Source organism: Xyrauchen texanus, chromosome 39 (assembly GCF_025860055.1).
Source record: "Xyrauchen texanus isolate HMW12.3.18 chromosome 39, RBS_HiC_50CHRs, whole genome shotgun sequence".
NCBI classification, from domain to species: domain Eukaryota; kingdom Metazoa; phylum Chordata; class Actinopteri; order Cypriniformes; family Catostomidae; genus Xyrauchen; species Xyrauchen texanus.
Window position 1 is genome coordinate 27,670,050 of NC_068314.1, and position 25,027 is coordinate 27,695,076.

General features: G+C 36.9%; 1 protein-coding gene across 2 annotated transcripts in view; it reads left to right on the plus strand.

Annotated features, from left to right (window-relative positions):
- LOC127632582 (scm-like with four MBT domains protein 1) overlaps positions 1-25,027 on the plus strand; it is a 38,090-nt gene that overhangs the window by 5,931 nt on the left and 7,132 nt on the right. Inside the window, exons 3-17 of one of the 2 annotated variants that reach the window (XM_052111243.1) lie at positions 2,419-2,501; positions 3,118-3,361; positions 11,459-11,547; positions 11,948-12,200; positions 13,167-13,264; positions 18,301-18,402; positions 18,864-19,023; positions 20,663-20,745; positions 21,123-21,249; positions 21,481-21,594; positions 22,372-22,414; positions 22,495-22,562; positions 22,707-22,849; positions 23,041-23,150; positions 23,394-23,569. In XM_052111243.1, coding sequence (XP_051967203.1) covers positions 2,419-2,501; positions 3,118-3,361; positions 11,459-11,547; positions 11,948-12,200; positions 13,167-13,264; positions 18,301-18,402; positions 18,864-19,023; positions 20,663-20,745; positions 21,123-21,249; positions 21,481-21,594; positions 22,372-22,414; positions 22,495-22,562; positions 22,707-22,849; positions 23,041-23,150; positions 23,394-23,569 — 1,893 coding nt within the window. The remainder of the gene's footprint in view (positions 1-2,418; positions 2,502-3,117; positions 3,362-11,458; positions 11,548-11,947; positions 12,201-13,166; positions 13,265-18,300; positions 18,403-18,863; positions 19,024-20,662; positions 20,746-21,122; positions 21,250-21,480; positions 21,595-22,371; positions 22,415-22,494; positions 22,563-22,706; positions 22,850-23,040; positions 23,151-23,393; positions 23,570-25,027) is intronic. The other variant, XM_052111244.1, reaches the window with a different exon arrangement.

Below are 25,027 nucleotides of genomic sequence, written 5' to 3' on the forward strand. Positions count from 1 at the left end.
TTATAAAGCGCACAATACGGCAACAAAGACCCTATTCAATTCTGCAGCTGAAGACCTGTATAATGATGAAAATTCCACTCTTCAGTGCCCAAATGCTTAGTAAGTGTTATTAGAAGAAATAGTGATGTTTCACTGTGGTAAACACTCAACTGTCCCAACTTTTTTGGAGTGTGTTGCAATAATCTGGGGCCGGATTCACGAAACGTTCTTAAGAAGAAATGTCTTCTTAACTACCATTTCCTTTTTAATTTATAACTTAACTTTATTAACTAGAACTTAAAATGTATTGTATTCTCGAATAAACTTTCATAAAGTTCTAAGAAACCTAAGATATTTAATGAATTTACTGGGTTTTTCATGTTGAGTCTGTTGCAGTGGGCTGTTAACGTAGAAATTTTATTCTACACCAAAAACTTTTTTTTGTTTATTTTAATTTCAACTTGTAAACCATGTAAATGTTATCACCAAATTCAAACAATAAATGTTGTTTTGAAGCTTCTTAATGTGGTGACCAATGATGCTTATTCAAACGGATGTGCTACATAGCGCTATCTTTCCGCAATCATTAGAGTTCAAAGAAACATAATAAATATAACAAATTTTCACCACCTATCCACATCCCTATCGGAGATGGGCACAGCGAAGAAAGCCTCCACCACCACCTCCCATTTATCCGCCTCTTTCTGATGTGATATTATTATCAAGCTTCTCAAGGAGAACTTTTTCCTTGCTGTAATTTCCTCAACCAGCTCTTGTCTACTGAAGTTTTTGTTTCTTTTCTTTTCCTCCATGTCAAATCAAGTTATCAAATGGTTTGCAGAAACTAAATTATCTTTTGACTGTTAATAGATTGAGTTAATTGATACATTTATCGTTACGATTTGCCAGTGTTGAAGTATTGAATTTGTTGTATTCTATTAGACAAGGAAACTCCATTAGCAGGCTGATCAGACAATGTCAAAGCCTGTCTTTTTATTCTTAAAAAAAATATTAAGATGTTCTTGAGAAAATATATGAGAATTTCTGCCCTATTTGGAATGCCCAATGCACTCTAAAGTCCTCATGGTTGCGTAGTGATTCGCCTCAATCCGGATGGTTGAGAACGAATCTCAGCTGCCTCAGTGTCTGAGACTATCAATCTGCGCATCTTATCACGTGGCTTGCTGAGCGTGCTGCCGCGTGGATGCTGCGGAGACAGCGCGTGTGGAGGCTTCACGCTACTCTCCGCAGCATCCATGCACCGAGAGCGAGAACCACATTATAGGGACTACGAGGAGGTTACCCCATGTGACTCTACACTCCCTAGCAACCGGGCCAATTTGGTTGCTTAGGAGACCTGGCTGGAGTCACTCAGCATGCCCTGGATTCCAACTTGCGACTTTCTTAAGAAAATGTTTGTGAATCCGTCCCCTGATTTGAAATTACTGTACATTTATATAAAAAAAAAACTCAATGAAATTCACAAGGTAAAACATCATATAATGTGTAGTTGTAGTGCTTTCAATATAGCAAAGGGTGAATATAATTTACAAATCACTCCTTTTTTTTTTTTTAATAGCATTTTTCATACTGTCCCAACTTTTTCAGAATTGGGGTTGTAAGTGTCACTCACACAAACACAAAACACCCTGATTACTCTGTTACCCTGATACACATGTAACACTGAATTATTTAAAGAAACTAAACTATAAAACATAGTACCCCAATGTACATAATTTATATTAAAAATAAGAAGAAACATAACTATTCCCATAAAATATTATAAAATGTGATATTAATAATAAATATTACTATTTTCTATATATTTTTTTGTTAAACATAATATACATTTTTACTGTTAATTATATGGTAGAATCATACATTTTATATCTATAAACAACACATTTTTAAATATTTTACCATAAAATTACATGTATTGTCTTGTTAAATATATCATATATTTTTTTAATGTATGTTATGGTAACCACCTGTTAACCAATTTGTAAAGGGGTTTAGATGGCCAAGGATGAGGCGAGAACCGGCTTGATAATATAAATAATATTTTAATTATAAACTTAACCAAAAAGACACACACACAGGTGTGTGGGGGGGGCTAATTAGCCTGATTAGGGGCCGGGTGTGCGGAATCACGACCCTGGCCCGCCCTCCACCCTGCCACATTCCTCCCTCGTTCTCTTAGGCAGGGGAGCCCTTTTTACATTCTTTTACCATTATAATTATGGAATTTTATTTACAGTGTGGATCTTTTTGCACAGCCTCAAAGCAAAGGTCACTTAAAATTAGTGTGAACTAATATCTATTATTGCTAATATTTTAGCCCTCACTTTCACGCTCTGTTGCTACTGATGTGAGTTGATAAGACTTCGTGTGGTGAGAGCTGAAGTGTTTGAGCTGTTGGGTGTCATTTTTCAAATGCAGACTCTGGTCAGGATGAGTTTAATTGGGATGACTACTTGGAGGAAAACGGGGCACTTTCTGTTCCTCATCATGCATTCAAACACGTAAGTATATGGGACCAGCCCCGAATAAAAGTCTCATTCACTATCTGAATTCTCCTTGTGTCTTTATGATATTGGTGACTCTCTGAAGTCAACATTTGGATTAACTTGCTAAGCATTTGTGTTGTGTTCATTTGTTGTAAGACCAATAAGTGTCAATTGACTGTGATATCCTCTGTTTTCAATCTGTCATTTATCTTTTAATGGTTTAGTGCCTTGCCTAGTGACTTGTAGCTGTCAGAAATATTTATGCTTTATCTCAGTGTTGTTAAATGTGTAGCAATTGTGAAATGAATTTCGGTGTCAAGATAACCATTATTTACAGCTACTTTTCGGTTTGCTGTTGATTTAATTTCATAGGCAACAGCCATACTTTATCATGAGAATTTATTTCAATAAATTAATTGGATCATGGCACAGTGTGTGTATTTCCGGGGGGAAATATAAATTACGGTGGACAAATATCACCCCTTTAATTTCTGATACTGTTTATTTGCTTAATGGTTTAAATTATATGTCACCTTTTGAACCATGAACTTGCTAGACTGTACTTCTTATTTGCCAGATGTTCTTTTTGAAGATTTGTCTGCTCAGGTCAGCTAATGTTTTTGCTTTACAGGTGGATCAAGGTCTTCAGACCGGTCTGGCTCCTGGTATGAAGCTGGAGGTGTGTGTGCGTACGGAATTGGAAACCGCCTACTGGGTGGCCACAATAATTACCACCTGTGGACAGTTGCTGTTGCTACGATATGAGGGTTACCAAGATGACCGACGTGCTGACTTTTGGTGTGATATCATGACCGCTGACCTGCATCCGATTGGATGGAGCAAACAACAGGGACAACCAATGAGACCTCCTGAGGGTGAGCCGAACTTCATAGGAATGACTTCTGAAATTCAAGATCATTGCTGCTTTATAAGTCTATCTCTGCCGTCATATTAATATCACCAGAACTTGAATTTGAAAAAGCCTCCGAATTCTTTATCTTGAAAAAAGGCAATGTCATTTGATCGAGGACGACACCTGGGAATGCAAGGAAGAGTAAACGAGCGTTGATGTAATCCATCTCTCTCTTGGACAACTGCAAAGCGTTGAAAACTGCTCAAAATAATTGTAAACAACTGTGACTGCGAAAACACAAAAAGGTATATTGTAGGGATACTTATTATGTTTCACAAATGTGTTATGAAGAAAAGATCAATTTAATCAGTAAATTGGATCCTTTACCTAACAGCAAGTTTTGTCAAGGACCTTATTTCATAATCATACATGTGAAGGACATTTACCAGTGGAAACGAACAATCAAACTACTTAATTTTAACTGCATGTCAGCAATAAATAAAAACTAAATCACAAGTATTAAATAATATATCAAGTTTTTATATATATATATATATATATATATATTAGTAATCTATCTTATTATATATAGTATTATATAATAAATATAAAAAATATATATTTTTCTGTTAAACGTGACCTCCCTCTCTCTCTACACACACACACATATATATATATATTATTATTATTATTATAATACACCACGGGTCTGATGAATGCTTGATTCTGATTGGTTCACGGACATTCTAAGGTGTGCAATTATTTTTCAAATAAAACGCACTGCTATAAAGTAGTCCCAGGTTTTCACTACATACCGGTTCCATATCACTTTGCCAAATAATTTCATTTATTTCAAAGAGCCCTACAGGCTACCACAACAAAATAACCAGTTAAAACAAAGACATTGGTTTAAGTAAATAATTTAAGAACGTCAAACAATGTCTTAAATATCCTACATTATTTAAATTTTGGTTAAAAAGAGCCCTTACACACTCTCATCTTCCCCGCACTAACACACGGTCTCGCTCACACGCACTGAGAATCGAGTCGTGACTGACAAATGGAGCTGCACACCCGCGGCTTGATCAATACAACAATTTCTATTATCCGAAATAACTTTTAATATTTCACCCTAATCAGCCTCAAATAGCTGTAGTGGAAAGCACCGTTTCGCTTACAGACAGACAGAGAGAGGGAGAGAGGGAGAAAGAACCAGCACATCCTCCGTTGCTGGTTCTAACATGACGTTTTCGAATTGGCAATGAAGGCTTGAGCTGTATTAAAGCTAGATACACTTGATCATAAGTTTCTATATTAGCTGAAAAATCTCTGGGAAAAACCCTCACGCTCCCCCTCTCTCTCACACACACTCATGTTACACACAGACATTATACGCGTAAAGCACACACTTAAGGCCCAAACATACTCGTGAGAGAAAAACAGAGTCATCATGTCAGCACACTCCTGCATCTCAGTGGGAATGAATAAAAAGTTGTTACGGTTTATAACGGGAATATGGCAATTTTACAGCGATGTTACTTCTGACGAGAGCTGCAACAAAAAGGTAATCCCAGAAGCGATCTCTCTCTCATTTTCTTTCGAGCCCTCAAATACAAACTCGCACAAACTTGTTTGTCCTCCAGTAAAGCAGCGCAAGCCTCCATTGATGGTTCTAACATGACGTTTTCGAATTCGCAACGAAGGCTAGAGCGGTATTGAAGTAAGATGCTGAATCCGTGGCGGTATGAGCGTTTTAGGGGCGAAAACCAGAAAATTATGCTGCGCGTCATGACCGCATTACCACCTCCAGTGTGCATTATTTTTTAACAATTCAATAGTCTGTCATTGTATATGTGTGTGTGTGTGTGTATATATATGTATATATGTATGTGTGTGTGTATATAAATATATATATTGCAAATGGTTCACTGAATGTTTTTTAAACATTTTGAAACTCAATCAATTATTGCAGTGTGACATTGTTTTTTGTTGAAAAATTAAAAACGGAAATATCTTGCTTGCATAAGTATTCAACTCCCACACATTAATATTTAGTCGAGCCACCTTTTGCTGCAATAACAGCTTGCTTTCAGATGGTACTTTTTAAGTAACCGCTTCTTACTTGCCACCCTCCCATACAGGCCAGCATTATGCAGTGCTCTTGATATAGTTGACCGGTGCACCATTACTTCACTTCCAGCCACTGAACTCAGTAGCTCCTTCAAAGTGATAGTTGGCGCCTCTTTGGCTTCTCTCGAAAGTCTCCTTTTTGTTAGAGTGCTGAGTTTTGAGGGACGGCCTTTTCTTGGCAGTGCCTGGGTGGTGTGGTGCAGCTTCCACTTCCTGATTATTGATCCAACTGTGCTGACTGGGATATTCCAAACATTGGGATATTATGTTATGCGCTTTCCCTAATCTATACATTTTTTATTACTTTATCTCTAACTTCTGTGGTATGCTCTTTGGTCTTCAGATTCACAGCCTGACCAATGATCCATGAACAATGGGTTTTTTATCCATAAAATGTGATTGCAACTTAAATGATTCACAGGTAGATGCCAATGGTAAAGTAATTGTGTCCTCGTTAAGGCAATTTCTTTCATCGGTGTAACCTGGCAGCTTCCACAGCACAGGGGTTGAATACTTATGCAAGCAAGATATTTCAGTTTTTTATTTTTCAACATAAAACCAATGTCACCTAACAATAATTGATTTTGAGTTCCATTGTTTTTAAAAATAAAATATCAAACAGAGTGAAATTTCACTGCACCATTTGTAATTCAGTAATATGAGATAATTGGTCAGGGGTCTGAATACTTTTGCAAGGCACAGTATATTTACTGTACATATGTACAGATATATATTAGAACACACTCAGAGGTAAATCTGATAAATGGAACTTGAATAATGATTTTAATCAGAGTGATCGGTATTGTATAAAGCATGCTACGTGAGCTATATATAAGATAAACAATATACTGTTCATACAAAGAAATAGTATTAAAGATTATGTGGTGGTAATACTTAGTAGAGGAAAAGGGAAAAATCTAATAAACAAAATACTGTATGTGTGTGTATATATATATATATATATATATATATATATATATATATTTAAGAGCTGTTTCATCGCTTTGCAGTTGTTCAAGAGAGAGATGGATTACATCGACGCTCGTTTGCTCTTCCTTGCATCCTGAATATTGAGACCTGAATTTCACAACCTAAAATACACCACTTGAATAATTAAAACTTGAATTTGACAATAAAAGGTCAATTCACGCAAAATATTTTCAAATATTTAAAATTAACAGCAAAATTTTTCAATAACATAAAATTACACTGAAGATCATGATGCTTTTTCAAATTAAAGTTCAGGTGATATTAATCTGATGTCATATGCTAGAATAGTTCTAGAGGTAGACTGATATATCTGTTTTACCAATGATATTTGCATTGTGGAACTAACGGTTATCTGTCAAATGCACTGGCATAGAATTGGGGGTGACAATGCTGTGAAGGGGGTGATTTGGTGGTTGCATCCGTCCTTGTTTATATATTTTTATCCATGCTGAAAATAATTTTGAAGGAGATGCCTTGCAGTTGCGTGGCTGTGAAACTGTCATATTGAGACAAAGGTTGGTATCGCCCAACTAGATGGTTGTTACATGTTATTTTTCTCAGCGCTGGCCAGGATGCATGAACTCCCAGTTGTTTATCATTACTGGATGAGGATTTTAAAAAAAATGCTTAAGAGATAATGCTGAGGTGGATTTTCATTCACAGGTTTGCAATTGTCCGTTTATTTATTTTATGCCCAATTCCCACTACTTGGTAGGTCCAAACGTCCGAACGTGGAGGCTCATGCTACTCTCTGCGTTCCACACACAACTTACCATGGGCCCCATTGAGAGTGAGAACCCCTAATCGAGACCATGAGGAAGTTACCCCATGTAACTCTACCCTTCCTAGCAACGGGCCAATTTGGTTACTTAGGAGACCTGGCTGGAGTCACTCAGCACGCCCTGGATTCTAACTCACGACTCCAGGGGTGGTAGTCAGCATCAATACTCGCTGAGCTACTCAGGCCCCCCACAATTACATACACAAAACGATCAAAATTATCCAGTGTAAAATTGGATATAATGCGTTCTTAGATTTAAATTTGGATGCATGGAGGATTCGGTTTTGAAGGGGCAAGCTCACCTTGCAGGAATAAAACTCACAAGACAGTCAGTGGCTGACAACGTACAATTTCGGTCCGTTACCAGTGGTGGAAAGAGTACTAATTTTGTTTACTTAAGTAAAAGTACTGTTGCTGAAGAAATAATTCACTTGAGTACAAGTAGAAGTATTCAGCAATATTATGACTCAAGTAAGAGTAAATAAGTAGTTTGCCAAAAAACTACTCAAGTAATTACGTTACAAGTTACTTTATGAAAATTATATTATATTGTATATATGCTTCCATTTTTAGAACAGACATTTTTGTTCTTGAAAGATACTTATGCTTCCTTTCACCAAGGATGCATTAAATTGATCAAAAATACTGTCAAAATCATTAATTGCAAATATTATTAGGGTTTGAAATGATTGTTTTAAATTATATTTATTCAATTTTCTCTTTACTCGTGATGGCAAACATATACTGTGTCAACTATTCCTTACAAAAGCATTCTAAAGTGCTAATTTGGCACTCAAGAAAATTGTCTTATTATTGGAACAATTGAAAATGTTTGCAATACCATGTGGAAATCACAATACAGTGGTATTTTTCCCCATTTGCTGAGGTATTGAGTTCTTACCAATTGCTTTACAATTGCAAGTCTTAATTTTGGTTTGAAAAATAAAATGGGCAAAAAGAAACATTGTTCCTGAAATTCTCTAATCTCTATCCAGGATAGAGAGGGAAGTGGATGGCCAGATGCACATTAAAAAGACAAAAACATTACAGTCTCTATTTGAGAAACCAACTCCTCACAGGCCCTAAACTAGCAGCTTCTAAATGCCAAAGACCTGCATTGCTGTAAGAGGATTCTTGGACAAACAGAACATTTATTTAAATAGAAATTATAAATGTTTCTAAATCATCTCTAAACTACATAATGTGCATTGTGACTGAAAACAATTCCTATTTCAGGTTTATTCTCATTGGGTACAAAGTTGAAAAACTTTGCATAGTGAGGATGTCTTCAAACATAATGCCATAAATATTTTTCATTTATCACTTAGTGTCATACAAAGTCCAGTAAACATAAAAAAAGCTAAATCAATACTCTGTGTGAACACCTTTGCCTTTATAACAGCACCAATTCTCCTAGGTACACCTGGACACAGTTTTTCATGGTTGTTGGCAGATAGGATGTTCCAAGCTTTTTGGAGAATTCGCCACTAGGCTGTCTCAGTTGCTTCTGTCTCTTTATGTAATCTCAGTCTGACACAATATTCAGTGGGGGCCATGACATCTGTTGCAGGGCTCCCTGTTCTTCTATTCTAATTCTTCTCTATTTGCAGAAGTAATGTTTGGGAGTCTAACATTTTATATTTCCTATTGACACACTGAAGTAGCAGAATGTTCAGTGAAAAGTCAAATGAAGATTGCAATGTATGTAATTGTAACAATATCAGATATTATTAATAAAACACAAACTCGTTGCATGGGCATAATTTGCTCCCTGTGACGAGGAGGAGGGTGTGGCCTGACCGTAACGATGGACGCCCGGCACTGAATCAGCCCAATCAGGAGAGGGATAAAGAGGAGCCGGAGACGCCAGTTCGAGAGAGGGCGAGAGAGAGAGAGAGAGACAGACATGTGGCCGCTGTGTGTGTTTATGTGTATATCAGAATAAAATGAAATATGCAGAAAATCACAGTATTAAAGTTCTTGTGTAGTGACAGGGCAGAAAGTCTTGAAGAAGCTAGAGAAGATAGGTCACCGACGGCAGTTTATGAGAGCTGCTGTGCTCATGATGCTGTGCCCTGCAGGCTTCCATCATGCTACGCACAGGGCGTTTTAGTTTAGAAACAGATTTAGCGCTTATAAGTACTGAAAAAAGTACTGTAACGAGAGTAGTTGTAATTTGATACATTCCACCTCTGTCTGTTACCCAAACAAAACTTTCGTATGAATTTAGAAAACATGAAATATATCCCATAAGTCATATGTGGAGTCAGTGAAGATGATTAAGGCGTCCATAGAAATGATCAGTTGTTTTTCATTGTGAGGAAAGCAGACAGGCATTTCAGATAAGCAGGTAAGAATTAAAAGTTTCTTGAAGGGTAAATTTGATCTGAAACATTAACCCTAATGCTTTTTCTGAATGTTTGAGATGATACAGTGTATAAATATTTAAGAATATGTATTTAATTGGGGATGACAATGTGCTTTGCGGTCCCCTTCAGCTTATCATGGCATATCGCATCCACCGGGAAAAGTCCCAGTTTTCCCGATGGCCTGTCCGCCTGTGTTCTACAGTATAGCTGCGGCCTTTAGAGATGAAATAACAAAATTTGGTACCTTGTGGAGATTTGATGTATCAAAATCTCTCATTATTGACAATATTGATACACACAGTATTTTATCCTGACTTCAATGCATTTTTTGTGATTTCAAATAGATAATTAAGTGTTGTAAATTGAAGCAAGGACATGCAAAGAAAAAGGCTACCATATGGAAACATCCTCTGTGTGCGCATACATTGTGTCTCCAACTTGTGTCTTCCTTATTAAATCTCTTCTGGTGAAATGTATTAATATGCACAAAACCCTTCATCTGTTGAATAAATAGGCTATAAAAAAAAGCTTAATTTGGTTCAAGCTTGAATATAGAGCATTGGAAGAGAGCCAAGCCTCCGTCATTTCAAAATAAGAGCCCTTGATGCGCCAACATTTCATCATTTTGTCTTTACTACATCTGGAATGTTATTTATTTTAGACTCTTGTCTGTGTCTATGCCCATACGGAAAGACTACAATTTTATTTAATTATTTTTACATTCTATAAATCGATTTTAAAAACTTTTATCTGTTATCGGCCTTTCCCACCACCTCAATTATCAGCAAAATCCACTATCGGTCGACCTCTAGATAGTTCAGCCAAATATTTTAATTCTGTCGTTTTTACTCACCCCCCTGCTGATCCTTGCCATTCAACTCTTCCATGGAACACAAAGTTGATGTTTAGCAGTATGTTAGTCTCAGTCACCATTCACTTTCATTGCATCTTTATAAAACTATCACTTTTAACTATGCTATCTAATTTCTTATAATTAGCCCTTCATTTTTTTCATTTCATTTAATTGTTTAATTTGCGTTGGCCATTTAAGTAACAATGGTTTTGAATTTAGGCTTTATAGAGGTTATGCTCTTAGCCCTGAAAAGCTTTGTGTATATCAGCCATACAGTACCAAATTTAAATTATTTATTTTTAGTTCAGCTTCTGCTGTGTTGCTTACAGCATTAGTGCTAATTTCTGTTGGTGGTTGTTCAGACGAATTGAGCCATATTCAGGAAATGGGGGAGGGGTGTTTGTGTTGGGGCTTTTATTTAGCTTGCGAGGTGGGCACGGCGTTTTCTCCTCTCAAATTATTAAAGAACTCATTTGAATACTTAAAGCTTCTATGTAGAGTGGAGCAGGTACAAGCGTGGAAGAGTGCAGATGCTTGCTGCCTTTTCCTTCTTCCAGGCAATGCCTTATTGACAGCTGGACGTATGCCCAATATACCAACATAATTGCAAAATGGCATGCATCATTTGACATGACCAGTATGTTAGAAGATCAGCTATTTCCGACTTTAAATGGGTCATAGATTTTTTTTAAATCATTTTATTATTCCCCATTTTATTATTCCACTAATGTTATTCTCCAGAATGTGTCCCATACATCTTTGTATGTAAAATGAGATGCAGCTCTTTACTACGCTCCCACACAAGCTAAGGGTTTACTGTCAGCTCCAGTCTAGTTTGCACTACCCCATCCTTCTAAAACAAACCCTCTTTACAAAGCCTGCATTATACTGTCACAGGTTCACCAAACAGTCCATGCTGAAATGTGCCACTCAAACTGTTGTTCAAATTATATGACCCCTTTTACCTCTAAACTATGGTCCTGTGTCTTTGCTTAGGTGTGCGTGAGAAGTGCCAGGACTGGGAGGCCCTGCTGGAGAAAGTGCTGACTGAGTCCTGTAGTGTACCTGCTAATCTACTGGAAGGGGTAAGACACATTTCTCAATAAGCAACAATTATATTTTAAAGAGAGAGTTCTCTTTAAATAATTTACTGAACCTTATATTGTCACAAACCCGTGTGACTCTCTGTTTTTCTTGGAACACAAAAGACAATATTAGGCAGAATGACAGCCTTGGCCACCTTTCACTTTCATTGTATGGAAAAAAATGCAATGAAAGCGAATGATGACTGAGGCAAAAAAAAAAAAGAGAGCCACACAAGTTTAGAACAAAATGAGGGTGAGTACATCATGATAGAATTTTCATTTTTGGGTGAACTATCCCTTTAATGAATTTAATGAGTGAAGAGCAACAATGATATTTCAGTGAAAACAAGAAAATTGATCATGTAGATTTAATGTGGTCTTTTTGTTTGTGTGCATGCAGGCTCAGCGTGGCTGTAACCCTATAGATCTGTTAAGTCCTGGTCTAAATGTCGAACTAGTGGACCGTCAAGATGCTGGAGTGGTCTGGTCGGCAGTCATTGAAGATAATGTAGGCGGGCGCTTACGTGTTCGTTATGCTGGCACAGAGGTGCTCCCAGACAACCATTCCATCACATGGGTCTTCTACCTGGACCACCTGCTTCATCTGCCTGGCTGGGCACAGGAGCATGGCTGCACCTTTAGACCACCAGCAGGTGAGATTTACATGAAGTTTGTGACCACTAATTTATCAATCCATTACAGACGTATCAGCGTACTAGATCATAAATTCATCCATTCCAGATGTATTCCCACTAGATTTGTAAGGAAATGTGTTTACAGAATTTACATATTAAAGTTCTGTATGCATAAATTGATCTACAACATTTGCTGAGCCAAATAAAAAATGTAAACCTCTTCACACTTCTCATCAGAGGCCTCACAATAGCTCTGGAAATTGCCAGTCTGAATCTGCAAACTTTGATAAGACTGTTGTTGTACTTATGTCAAATGTTGTTATAAATGTCTAATATTGAAAAAAAAAACATTTTAACCATAAATACGCATCAACCTGAAAGCCCTAATTAATCTCTGGGGGAATGTTGTAAGTTGTGACATTTGATTTAAAATACTACAGTTCAAACCTTTTAAAGTTGCATTCGGTGAACTGTAACCTTTATAGAGTTTTATTTTCATGCAGTACACGATAAATACTATGTAGTGTGCAGGGAAGTATTATTGCTAACATGGCTAGTTTTCATGTTTATGTGCTCTGTGTTGTACTATACTAATGCAGCTAAAACAAAGGTAACAGAAACTGAAAATACATTTGGAGCTTGAGTGTTTTCATTTTCATTTCATACACTGAGGTATTTAAAAAAAAAAAAAAAAAACATGCTAATTTGTGTTCAGTAGAATAAATAAAGTCATACACATCTGGGATGCCAAGAAGGTGAGTCAATGAAAAGAGAATTAAAATTTTGGGGTGAACTATTCCTTTAAACTGTGGTACCTTTAACATGGGAGACCCACAAATTACAGTTTAGCTAATCAATAGAAGGGATCGGTGGATGGGGGAAGGATTTACAGGGCCTTAGATCAAAGTCCACTTGCTTGTTGAAGATAAACATTTGATTAGGTCAGCTGAGAGCTGATAGTGTTTTTGTATATGTTTGTTGTAGCCCTGCTCCCTCTGCGCACTGAAACTGAATGGGAGGAGGTGAAGAAAACCATCTCCTGTCAGGACCAGGACTCCAGCATCAGTGATGATTTTTACAGGGTCAGTAAATTCTTACTGTGATGTGTTTGGTTCAACATGGGAAGTTAACCCTAAGTTTGCTTGTTTGAACACTGTTGGGGCGATCCATAAACTGAGCGTTACTAAAGTCCATTGTGACCTTTGTGCTCCAGGGTGATTGTCCAAAAGTCATCTTGGACAGAAGCATCTGCTATGTGCCAACAGCTATGTTTGGAATAGCATGCTACTCTTAATATTTCTGCAGTATATAAAATGTAAACTTTTTATAAACATGGATTATCCATATGTTGGACTGAGTAAAAGTATTGATTTAACAATGCATTGCAGTCTTCGTTTGAACAATCTCAATATTGATCTTTTACTCTGTGTGGCAACCCTCTATAATGAAAGTAAATCACTCAAATGTATGAATATAGTTTGTACTATATGACTAAAAATGTCTAGCAACTGGCTGGTTGATCAGATTGTACTCACCAGTGATTTAGTGTAGTGGTGAAGAAGAGTGTGTTGAGAGTAAAAATTTGTTTTTACTTGTTCTGTGTTTCCAATGACGAGATCCATGCAATCAATATTAATATGTCATTAATGTCTATTTTAATATCCTTTCTGCTCTTAAATAGTCCATTTTAGATTAAAATAACAAAATAAGAGAAACATTTAATTCTAATCACACATGAATGCGCTAAAGAATCCATGCATGTCCTCTCGTTATATGCGCTCACTGGCTGATGCTGGTAGTCTTAAAGACACATTACCGGTTTAGCGTGTGTTCTACATATCATTGTAATTAGTCAAAATTATGCAATTAAAAATAAACATGTAACAAAAATATTTATGCAATAAAAAAAAAACATAATATATGCAAATTAAAGACATCTATTAATGGAATACACTGAATTTGAAAAATTTTAAACACTATAATGTGACCAATATGGTGTATAGGTAGTGATAACATATAATTTTTAAATGTAATATTTTTTTAATTGTACCTAGAAAAGTTAACTATAAGGTTAAAAGGTCCCATAAAAGTTAAGAACACTTGCTGAGAGAGAATTTCTTATGTAAGCAAAATGGACATATTAACAAAAATATACCTATATTAAACGGTTTAGAATCAAAATCAGATTCAAATCAAGAGCTTGTGAATTGGAATCCAATCGGGAAATCTGTATCAATATCCAGCCCTATCCATATGACCAACATTTGAAATACTGCACTGTAGAGTTGCACAATTAATCGTTAAAAGATTGCAGTCTCGATTCAGACACCCATGCGATCTCATTTCTAATGACACCGATTCTGAAACGTATATTAACATTCCAGTGGCATGCCTTCACGGCTCCGGTGAGTTTATCGTTTTTTTTTGTATGTTTTGTCATTTTCTCTCCCACATGTCTCGCAGGCACGGCCAGCATGCATGTTCGGCATTTCCGTGGGAACACTGATTGTTCCTGGGGGAACGCTGATCATGCCACTCATTAGCGTGCCAAGCAATACCTGTTCTCCCCTAATTCACTCCATTCTTAAGCCCGTCATGTTCTCAGTATCTTTGCTAGATTGTTGTTTGATGTTGAGTACTAACCTCACACTCTCAGCCTAGCTGGTCTCGTGCATCTGTTAGTTGCGCGTGTCGGGTGTGTGGTTGCCTTCCAGTAGTGCTGCGTGTCAGCTGGTCTTCCATGGAGGATACCTTGTCTCTGCCCGTGTGTCGGGAGTTAAGTTCGCTCATTTCTGCTAGGTGTTGTTCTGCATCTCACTAAGCTTCAATGGAGGATTCTAAAAATCTGTTCCTGACTTCCACAATGCACACACATATCCTATGAACACACACTTCACAAATTGCCCCTTGTGCTACTATGATGCGCACGCCATTGAAGATTGGTTCCCGCTGCTGCAGTCGGTGTTGGGATTTTCTATATTCCTCAACCCAGTGACTGCTCATTATTGCTGTTAATAAATCATTTGAACTGTTCCTCTGCTCTTGGGTCTGTTTGTCTCACAATCGTTGGTTACAAAACAATCTAGCCTAGTATGGACCCAGCAGAGGAATCCACATTCATTACATTCCCAGTGGATCAGAAGATTACATACACCTTGTTTTTATTTGGTTGCATTGCCTTTAAATTGGGTCAAACATTTTGGGTAGCCTTCCACCAGCTTCTCACAATACGTTGCTGGAATTTTGGCCCATTCCTTCAGACAGAACTGGTGTAACCGAGTCAGGTTTGTAGGCCTCCTTGCTCGCATAAGCTTTTTCAGTTCTGCCAACAAACTTTCTATCGGATTGAGGTCAGGGCTTTGTGATGACCACTCCAATACCTTGACTTTGTTGTCCTTAAGCCATTTTGGCACAACTTTGGAGGTATGCTTGGGGTCATTGTCCATTTCGAAGACCCATTTGTGACCGATCTTCAACTTCCTGGCTGACGTCTTGAGATGTTGCTTCAATATATCCACATCATTTTCCTTTCTCATGATGCCATCTATTTTGTGAAGTGCAACAGTCCCTCCTGCAGCAAAGCACCCCCACGACATGATGCTGCCACCCCCATGCTTCACAGTTGGGATGGTGTTCTTCGGCTTGCAAGCCTCACCCTTTTTTCCAAATATAACGATGGTCATTATGGCCAAAGAGTTCAATTTTTGTTATATTATACCAAAGGACATTTCTCCAAAAAGTAAGATCTTTATCCCCATATGCACTTGCTAACTGTAGTCTGGCTTTTTTATGGCAGTTTTGGAGCAGTGGCTTCTTCCTTGCTGAGCAGTCTTTCAGGTTATGTTGATATAGGACTCCTATTACTGTGGATATAGATACTTGTCTACATGTTTCCTCCATCTTCACAAGGTCCTTTGCTGTTGTTCTGGGATCGATTTTCATTTTTTGCACCAAACTACATTCATCTCTAGAATGTGTGAGCAGTATGATGGCTGTGTGGTCCCATTGTGTTCATACTTTCGTACTATTGTTTGTACAGATGAATGTGGTACCTTCAGGTGTTTGGAAATTGTTCCCAAATATGAATCAGACTTTTTTTCAATTGTTTTTTTCTGATGTCTTGGATGATTTATTTTGATTTTCCCATGATGTCAAGCAAAGAAGCACTGAGTTTAAAAGTGGGGCTTAAAATGCATCCACAGGTACACCTCCAATTCAGTACATCACGTATCAGAAGCTAATTGCCTAAAGGCTTGACATAAGTTTCTGGAATTTTCCAAGCTGCTTAAAGGCACAGTTAACTTGGCGTATGTATACTTCTGACCCACTGGAATTGTGATATAGTCAATTAAAAGTGAAACAATATGTCTGTAAACAATTGTTGGAAAAAGTACAATTGCACAAAGTAGATATCCTAAACGACTTGCCAAAACTATAGTTTACTAATATTAAATCTGTGGAGTGGTTAAAAAATTGACAACCTAAGTGTATGTAAACTGTAAGTTCGCTCATCTCTGCTGGGCATTGTTCTGTATCTCACTAAGCTTCAACGGAGGATTCTACGAATCTGTTCATGACTTCCACTCATCCTACGAACACACTCTTCACTGATTGCCCCTTGCGCTACTACGATGTGTTAATAAATCGTTTGAACTGTTCCTCTGCTCTTGGGTCTGGTTGCCTCACTATCCTTACATGCATTTGTAAGGCAATCAAATTTAAATAAAAAAATTCACTTAAAAATGCATTTTTTAATGTTGATAAACTTTATATGGCATCTACAAAACACAATGCTCCTGCACTAGATGCTGAATAAACTAAAACGTTCAAAGATGTTTGTCCAGCACAGTGCTTTACAAGCTGCAGGGTGCAGCCATGATTAGTTAGGAGTGTGACATAATCTCTGTTCAGTTCAATATTTTAATAGCCACCAATGCTACAAAATTATTACAAATTATTACCAAGATCTGACTAAATTTGCTACCCGTGCTCTGTTTGATCACAGCCGGCTGCCTTCAAACATTCACATGCGTGTGTCTGCCCATGCACTTGTGTCTTGTGATGAATGCAGCGCTCCTGCACGAGACTCTTTGCTGTTATTAATCAAAATACCCCTCTATAGGTGATACTGATGTAAACACAGCTGTTAATTACCAGTTTAAACAGACAGGATTAAATCTGCACTGAGATATTAAAGCAAACACAGCCGTTAATGTTTAAGCAGAAGGGACAAATTCTTCAAAATGTTAGATTTGTGCAATGTCTAAATGTATATAATCTGCATGCTGTCTGTTATAGCCATTCAGGCATTCTTACTGCATCAAATCAGTATTAATGTAGAGTAAAGCTTTTCAAGTATTTAAGTATTTTCGTTTTGCGTTAAATTCCATTTTTTAATGTTTTATATAATTCATTTTAAATGTTTAATTGCTACTGTTGCTAAAAAAAACTTAAGCACTGTTTACTCTGTTCTCGATTTAATTACTGGCTCTTGAATAATTCCTTTACAAGCTTGAAGCAAGTTTTACAATATAAACACTTAAGACCTCATTGTTTTAATGTAAATTGTTAATATTTTAAAAAAAAACTTTTGTAAAATAACAGTGTTTATTGCATATTTGCTTACAAGTGCAATACCAAGCTAACATAGAACTGTTAATTAAGCTTTTTTTCCGCTCATTTTGCTGTTTACTTGGCATGTGAGAAACGGGTTAAATACTTTTTTTATTTATTATGCAGTTTAATAGGATTTCTTTTTCTTTTTCTTTTTTGCAATAACCACAAGGTGCAGTGTAATAAGGTCATGTGACAACAATGTAGAATACTGCTGTTCGAAATGCTCATTGTTCCATATGCGTTCTGTTTTACATGCTTTATTATATCAAATTATAGGCAGTTAACTATAATTACTGTGAAGTATGTTGTAAGCTAGTATTCTATTCCGACCATTGCCAATGTATCAAAGTATACAGCAATTGCTACAACAGTAGCATTCATAAAAGAAACCTAATGTATGATAAATACTATTTCGACTTGTTTTGTACTTGTTTTCATAGCAGCATTGCCGTTATAAATTAGTCAGTCATATTGATGGTCTAAACGCTCCTATTTATATCAGGACAGATCAGCCATCACACCCCACTGCTTTACTGAAGGGATGAAACTGGAAGCTGTAGACCCAGCAGCTCCATTTACCATCAGCCCGGCCACCGTGGCAAAGGTATCGTAACTGACCCTCCTCATCCCCTGAGATACCTCCTGGTCCCTGGAAATATCAGGATATTTTTTAAATTGTTGTTTTCGAGACATAGAAAAGTGGAAACTCATAAAAAGTCATGTTTTCTATGGTCCATCATAATTTTCTTTTTGTACTATGCACTAAAATATTTCATTAGCTAGCTATTGCTATTATGTAGAGTAAAACTTGCTTGCAAGCCAACGTGATGTCCATCAGAATTATTCATTAGTAAATCAATTCTTGACTGAAATGGTGAGCAGGGTCAAAATATTTAGTTCCATAACATGAACATTGTGGACATTGTGCTTAGTGTGATTGCACTTTTAAGGGAGGTTGTATTCTATATGGCTGAGTTCAGAATGAACCGGAAATCCGGTTGTAGAACTCTGCCTTTATTTTTGCTCTATGTGTTGTACTTGTTTACCTGTTTATGTGTGTGACAGGTGTTTAATGATCAGTTCTTTCTGGTGTGGATGGACGATATGAGAGAGGAGGCACAGAGAGAGAAGGGTGGGCGGTCATTCCTCTGTCACAGGGACAGTCCAGGAATCTTCCCAACACAGTGGAGTCTGAAAAATGGAGTGAAACTCAGCCCACCTCTAGGTCTGTAGATATTAAGGGTGTAACGATCCATCAATCTGGATCAGTGCATCGTTCAAATAACTAATGATGCAATGTCATCGATGCAACGCATAAACATCCATGTATATTTTTTAAGATGCACCTTTATTTTGGCACTCTAATGCCAGCCGCATTTCCATCAGGCGATGCAACCTTATAATATTCATCTCATTCTATAAGCACTAAATATGCTTCTCATGTTGGACACGGATGCGTGAGGGGTGATTGGAGCCTGAAGTTTCCGTGTGCACCTGTCAACCGCAAGCTCCGCTGACTGGATAGCACAGAGCGACTCACATGCACAATTAAATCTGGCTTCCTTTGGTATCATGGCGCATGCAACCCATTTAATTTCTACATGAGAATTTTCTGTTTTAATGCGCAATGGAGCAATTCAACCGTGTAAAATGGTTAAACAGCCCTGAAATTCTGAACAGTGCTGACGAGGGAAAGAGAAAACACCTGCCCTGCACCAACATCAGTTATAAGACTTTTCACATCTAAACAGCAACACCCTTGCTAACATTTATCTCAGTAAACTGTAACAGAATTTTTCAATACAACTGTGGAAGAAAAAAAAAAAAGTATTTTGGATTGAAAGACTTGCTTGACTGTTGTAGAGATGAAAAATTGTCACTGTAGTGTTTACCTCATTCCACAAGGCAAAGGAGCTGTCAATTGATGATAAAATGTGTGGGTGACTTTATATGATTTATTTATCTGTATTGTGTTTTTCAACATCTGAAGGAACATATATATATTTATAATATATATATATATATATTTATTTTATTTTTTTTTATGTCCCAATGTAGATACTGGATTTGCACTTTTCAGTGAGCTCAATAAAATGTTCAAATTATGGTTGCATTTGTAAGATAATAAATGTAATTGTGTAAAATAGGCACATAATATCGTAATATTGATTGCAGGCCTCTGAGCCGAAATCACATCGCAGCAGACTTTGAGGTATCAGCAAACTGGACTGCTGGCAAAGACAATCGATATAAGATTGTATCGTGATTAAACTTGTGATTTACACCCCTGGTATATACAGTATATCCTCTTTTAGTCAATATTTGCACCGGAAAATCTAAATAAACCAAATTCCTAACAATATATTAATATTAAGGACCTAGTAAGGAGTAGGCCCATCCTTTGCCTTCACATCAGCTTCACGCCTTCTCAAAATGCTGTCCTACAAGTCCTGAACTGTCTGTAGGTGGATATTCTCTAGAAGGGAATCGACATGACTTTCGCTAAAACTTAGCATACAGGTTTATGGATGTTGAGATCTGGGATATACATCAAATGTAAATGTGTTGGACATTGAGACATTATGTGACCCCTTTGAACTATTGATGTTGTCTAATGTTGCTTTGTGCAATCGCATATTAAAGGGCTAATTGTAGGGCTAATTTAATTGCTGACATGCTCTTAATTGGCTATTGACATGATTAGTTATTCATTTGAGTTGCCATTGGGGCTATATTTGTAATTGTGGTTTACTTCAAAGCTAAAATCCTGTTTATGTGTTGTTTCTGTTATTTTGTATATGTATATATTGTATATGTATATATTCTCTCAGTTGCACTTGTTGACCTTTTGTGTGTTTGTGTAGGGTTTCAAGGTCAGGACTTTGACTGGGCCGACTATCTAAAGCAATGTGAGGCTGAGGCAGCTCCTCAGCACTGCTTTCCTCCAGTGAGTTTCTCTTCTACATGTATGAATCAATGAGATCAACTCTTAGGACCCGAATATCCTAAATCCATGCTGAGAAATGTATTTCCTTTCAGTGTTAACCACAAGCATCAATGCATTAACACTCATACGTTATACATGCATAATACTGATATATTGGCAAATATTTGGCCATTCTTAGATTATTGGCAGATAATGACTCTTGTATCAGTCTCAAAATCTATCTACAGTCATTTTATGTTTATACATTTTTTGAGTAAATATTGCCTTTTAAAAAGTGTTTAATTCAGTATGGGTTAATTTTGTGTAGTGCATGTCAGTCACATTTGTGTAAATAATATGCTTGACTGATATTTTATTACTTTAAAATGTTCTTCTAGGACCCATCTGATCAATGCATTAAAGAGTCCATGATGCTGGAGGCCGTTAACCCTCTCTGCCCTGAAAACATTCATGTAGCAACCGTTACCAAAGTCAAGGGCCAACATATGTGGATTCGTTTAGAAGGTGTGATGTCAGCACTCTTATTTTTTCTTGTGTGACAGTTCCAAATGACCAAAAATAATTATGCAGTGTCTCCTTGGACTGCTTTCAGCAGGAACTAACAAAGCTGAGTCCCTAAATAAAAATAGCAAGACCACTAATGGACAAATGTAATATTGGGCTTAACCCTTTATACCCTTTATATTTGCAATGAGGATTAGTCTCACTCAATGTCTCTCCCTTCTCTTTGCTCAGGTCTGAAGCAACCTGTTCCAGAGATCATAGTTCACACAGACTCCATGGGAGTTTTTCCAGTGAGCTGGTGTGAGACAAATGGCTACCCTCTTCTGTACCCCTGCAAGCCCAAAAGTAAGTGTTGCAAAACTATCTGCAGTATTTCAATCTACAAAGTGCTGTGATCACTTTGTGGTCCTCAGATGCTGTCCACATAAGGACCTTCAAATTCAGTCACAACCACAGACATCTTTTGAAAGGATACTAACACATTAAGTAAACATTAAGTACAATTTTGAAAGAAGGTACTTCACCTTCAGAAAATGTTGTTCATCCAACTCATGAGGTCAAACTTAATTTTAAATGAGGTTTGCTATTTTAGTTACTCTATTACCAAAACTTGGTACCCTTGAAATATTTTTAAACAAAGTGAATCACAATCAGTTTTAAAAATGGATCTAAAACATCTAAAAGTTGATGTGTGTAATTTTTTTATGTTAAAATACTTTCTTCTATCCTATCTAAATATGTAGACATAACTATAAGTAAGCCATTCGGTGGTTGATTTCCCCAAAAAGTGTGGCTGAGGCTCTGTAGGATTTTCTTCTTTTTCTGACCAATTGCAGACAGTGTATTTTGAAATACTGTTTGAAAACAACATTTATTTTCGCAGTTCAGTTTAGTGATGCTAGTGTCGCAGAAATTATGTTAATAGTTTATCTACCTCTCTTTATCCATCTAGTTTTCTCTTTTAAATAATATGGGTTTTGTGCCTTTTATAAAAAAAAAAATAATAACAGGACACCTATTTGTTGCCTATTGTATTGGAAAGTGCCTGTTAAAATTTGATATCGAGTTGATATGAGATATTATGTCTTACAATGTTTTGAGAGATTATGTGTTATTTTACAGTTGAGAAACAGAGAAAAGTGGCGGTCGTTCAGCCAGAGAAGCAGTAAGTAAGACACAAAAGTATGTATTTGAATATACTGTTAGTAGTTTTGGTTGTGAAACTCATAATCTCTTTCATCACAGCCGGATTCCATCCAAAGACTCCTCACCTGATCCTACCAAACCGATCCACAACAATCAGGCTGAGATAGGTGAATGTTGTTACTCTAATGGCAAATACACACCTGAACACCTGAATGCATTTACAGTGTTCCTTGTTAAGCCAGTATACATTGTCACAAAGCCTCAATTCTCACTAACACGGTACTATATTAATCTTGTTTGTGTGCCACTAGTGGGCCAGGCAAATGGGAAATACTGCTGCCCTAAGATCTATTTTAACCATCGGTGCTTCTCAGGGCCCTATCTCAATAAAGGCCGTATTGCAGAGCTACCCCAGTGTGTGGGCCCTGGAAACTGTGTCCTGGTACTAAAGGAGGTTAGCCAATTTATTTTTCTTTGTAAGAGACCTAAAAGACCTTTTAAAGAATTTCAATTCTTTTAGCAAATGTTTCTGTTCAGTCCTATACAATTCTTATGAAAAAACTAGATGAATGTGCCCTTTAAACCCTTGTTAATATCTTAGCTGTGTGATCCATATGCTGATCTGTTGACTTGTGGCCCATACAGGTCCTGACACTCCTGATTAATTCTGCCTACAAGCCCAGCCGAGTACTGCGAGAGCTACAGCTGGACCAGGAAGGCCGCTGGCACGGTCACGGAGAGACGCTTAAAGCTAAGTGAGTATACAGTCCCGTACACAACTCCCTCTTTCACTAAGATTTGCACCTTGTTTTTCTTTAACACAAATTATTTATTTGTTTAGTAAGACGATAAATTAGTACGTTTATGCTCGTTCCTTTTATGAATGTACATAATAATAATTGCATTTGAATAATATTATATTAAATTAAGGAATGTACTGTATTAATATTTGTATAAAGAGTTCCTTGCTTTATCTGACCAGTATGCACGGTTCACAGGTACAAAGGGAAAAGTTACAGGGCAACAGTAGAGATAGTTCGCACAGCGGACCAAGTGGCAGACTTCTGTCGGAAGACCTGTATTAAGCTGGAATGCTGTCCCAATCTGTTCGGTCCACGAATGGTTCTGGATCGCTGCTCGGAGAACTGCTCTGTGCTCACCAAAACCAAATACAGTGAGCATACCTTCAGCCCCTTCCACTGCTGTGTGTGTGTGTGTGTGTGTGTGTGTGTGTGTGTGTGTGTGTGTGTGTGTGTGTGTGTGTGTGTGTGTGTGTGTGTGTGTGTGTGTGTGTGTGTGTGTGTGTGTGTGTGTGTGTGTGTGTGTGTGTGTGTGTGTGTGTGTGTGTGTGTGTGTGTGTGTGTGTGTGTGTGTGTGTGTGTATGTATGTATGTATGTATGTATGTATGTATGTATGTATGTATGTATGTATGTATGTATGTATGTATGTATGTATGTATGTATGTATGTATGTATATATATTACTTTTAATTGCTCACTGGATTGTACTTGTATTAAAGGGATAGTTCACCCAAAAATGAAAATTCTCTCATCATTTACTCACCATCTTGCAATCCCAGATGTGAATGTCTTTCTTTCTTAAGCAGAACACAAACAAAGATTTTTAGCTGAATATTTCAGCTCTGTAGGGCCTCACAATGCAAGTGGATGGTGATTTGAAGGTCCAAAAACAACATAAAGGCAGCATAAAAGTAATCCATATGACTCCAGTGTTTAAATCCATATCTTCAGAAGCAATATAATAAGTGTGGGTGAGAAACAGATCAAAATGTAAGTACTTTATTTTTCTCTCTAAATCTCCACTTTTACATTTAAAAGTCACATGTGGTATCTGTTTAGTTTCACCTTCACGTCTGAGATTTTGAGGGAAAAGGTCTTAAATATTGCTCTGTTTCTTACCGCATTTAACCACTGAAGTCTTAAGGATTACTTTTATGCTGCCTTTATGTTATTTTTGGACTTTCCAAGTTCTGGTCACCATTCACTTTCATTGTATGGACCTACAGAGTTGAGAAATTCTTCTAAAAATCTTTGTTTGTGTTCTGCAGTCTTCATCTAGAATGGCATGAGGTTGAGTAAATTATTGTTTTTGGGTGTACTTTCCCTTTAAGGCACTGTTGTAAATATCCTGTTAATTTTTCCTGTTACATTGTTATCAATATCTGTGAATCCCACCAAACATGCCCAGGTCACATATCACCCCAAAATCCAAAGAAAAAAAAGACAAAATTAACCATATTTGTATTATTTACATTATTTTCATTACTATTAGACACATTTCACCTGAAATCCTCATTACCTTAATGTGTAGGGACGTTTTACTTGCGAGTTATTTTGTAATTCCCAAATAAAAAATAATAAAAAATATATTGTTGATGATGATTCTCATTATTGTAATGCAGTAATTTTGTCCTATAATAAAGTGGAAATATGAATGTAATGCAAAGTTTTTCACAAAGTAATACTACCATGATATATAAATACTTTATTATATGAATACAATTTAAGTAATTTATTAAAAACAACTAAAAATTCTAATTATACTGTAGTAATGAGACCAAAACAAATTGCATTTCAGTAATGAGAATCAGGCTGTGGTTAATTGTCATAA